The 1,004-nt window shown below is 52.4% G+C and overlaps 1 protein-coding gene across 1 annotated transcript; it reads left to right on the top strand.

Moving 5' to 3' along the window:
* Positions 1 to 459: 459 nt before the first annotated feature.
* On the top strand, positions 460 to 784 carry Pmar_PMAR016202 (hypothetical protein; the record flags this gene model as incomplete). Its single annotated transcript, XM_002780761.1, has 1 exon — positions 460 to 784. A coding segment is annotated over one exon (325 nt), but the record flags the coding sequence as incomplete, so codon positions are not given.
* Between the last annotated feature and the right edge of the window lie 220 nt (positions 785 to 1,004).

The following is a 1,004-nucleotide window of genomic DNA, read 5'->3' as shown; positions in this document are numbered from 1 at the left end:
AGCTGGTTTTCGTCACCACTGATGTCGCCATACACGGTGAGACGAGCCGGACAGTAGAGCGCGGACTTGGTACGAGTCGCTCGCTGTACCCTAGAACAGGCCCAGTAAGTTGTGCCCGGGGGGGATCGGCCAGGAGTATCCTCCTTGAACACGAATCCTCCGTAGGCTAAATAGATGTCCTCGCCGAAGTGCGGCAAGATGTGAAGCTCCTTGCGGTCCATGAGCTGCATTCGGATGGACCGAGGGATGAAGACAAAAACTACAATACTGCTGCATGGAGGAAGGATATGCGAGGCTGAGGTTCGGAGGCTCCGCGGAGAATGACACAATGGATGATACATCGAATAATACGACGAATTTCAGAAGGTGGTGCAAAGATTAGCAGAATGAGTTGCTGGTCCCTTCAACATACGCCATGATGGCTTAGGCTCGTTTGTTTTGTCCGGTCACTCGACCATTATGGCAACGCAACCCGACGGCTACGAAGAAGACGATCATACGCCCACTATATTCCCTGATGACCCTCCTCCACGAGACACTGGCTCGCTTTCCGGGACCTGTCCCCTCGTTGAAATTGACGGTCAGGCGGAAGCACCCGGCAAGAAGAAGACTGTTACTAAAGGCGTCCCTGGGGGCGGAAGTATGCCCGACAAACCAGTAACTCTGGACTGGAAGGGGAAGGGTAAAGATCGTAATGGTTCGACTCATAAGACTATCGAAGGATCTGATACAGTGGCCTCCCGCTCCGCTAGCGCTCGTGGAACCCTAGGAACTCCTAAAATTGGTATAACCCCATACAAGTCCCCGCGGCATCCTATGACGGATGTTGAGTCGGAGTATAATGACATGTCGGTTTATATTCGCTCGGGAACTTCAATCTCGACGGCGCCTCGATTCGTGTTGGTGATATCTTGGAAATCGAAATGGAACTAATGAGGTCAACGGCTAGCACTGGCACTGTGAGAAATGACATAGTCCCAGGATCCGTTCCACGAGTGACTAGT

This window comes from Perkinsus marinus (assembly GCF_000006405.1).
Source record: "Perkinsus marinus ATCC 50983 genomic scaffold scf_1104296944134, whole genome shotgun sequence".
NCBI lineage: Eukaryota > Perkinsozoa > Perkinsida > Perkinsidae > Perkinsus > Perkinsus marinus.
The sequence above is the reverse complement of the archived record's forward strand: the minus strand, read 5'-3'. Positions and strand labels throughout refer to the sequence as shown.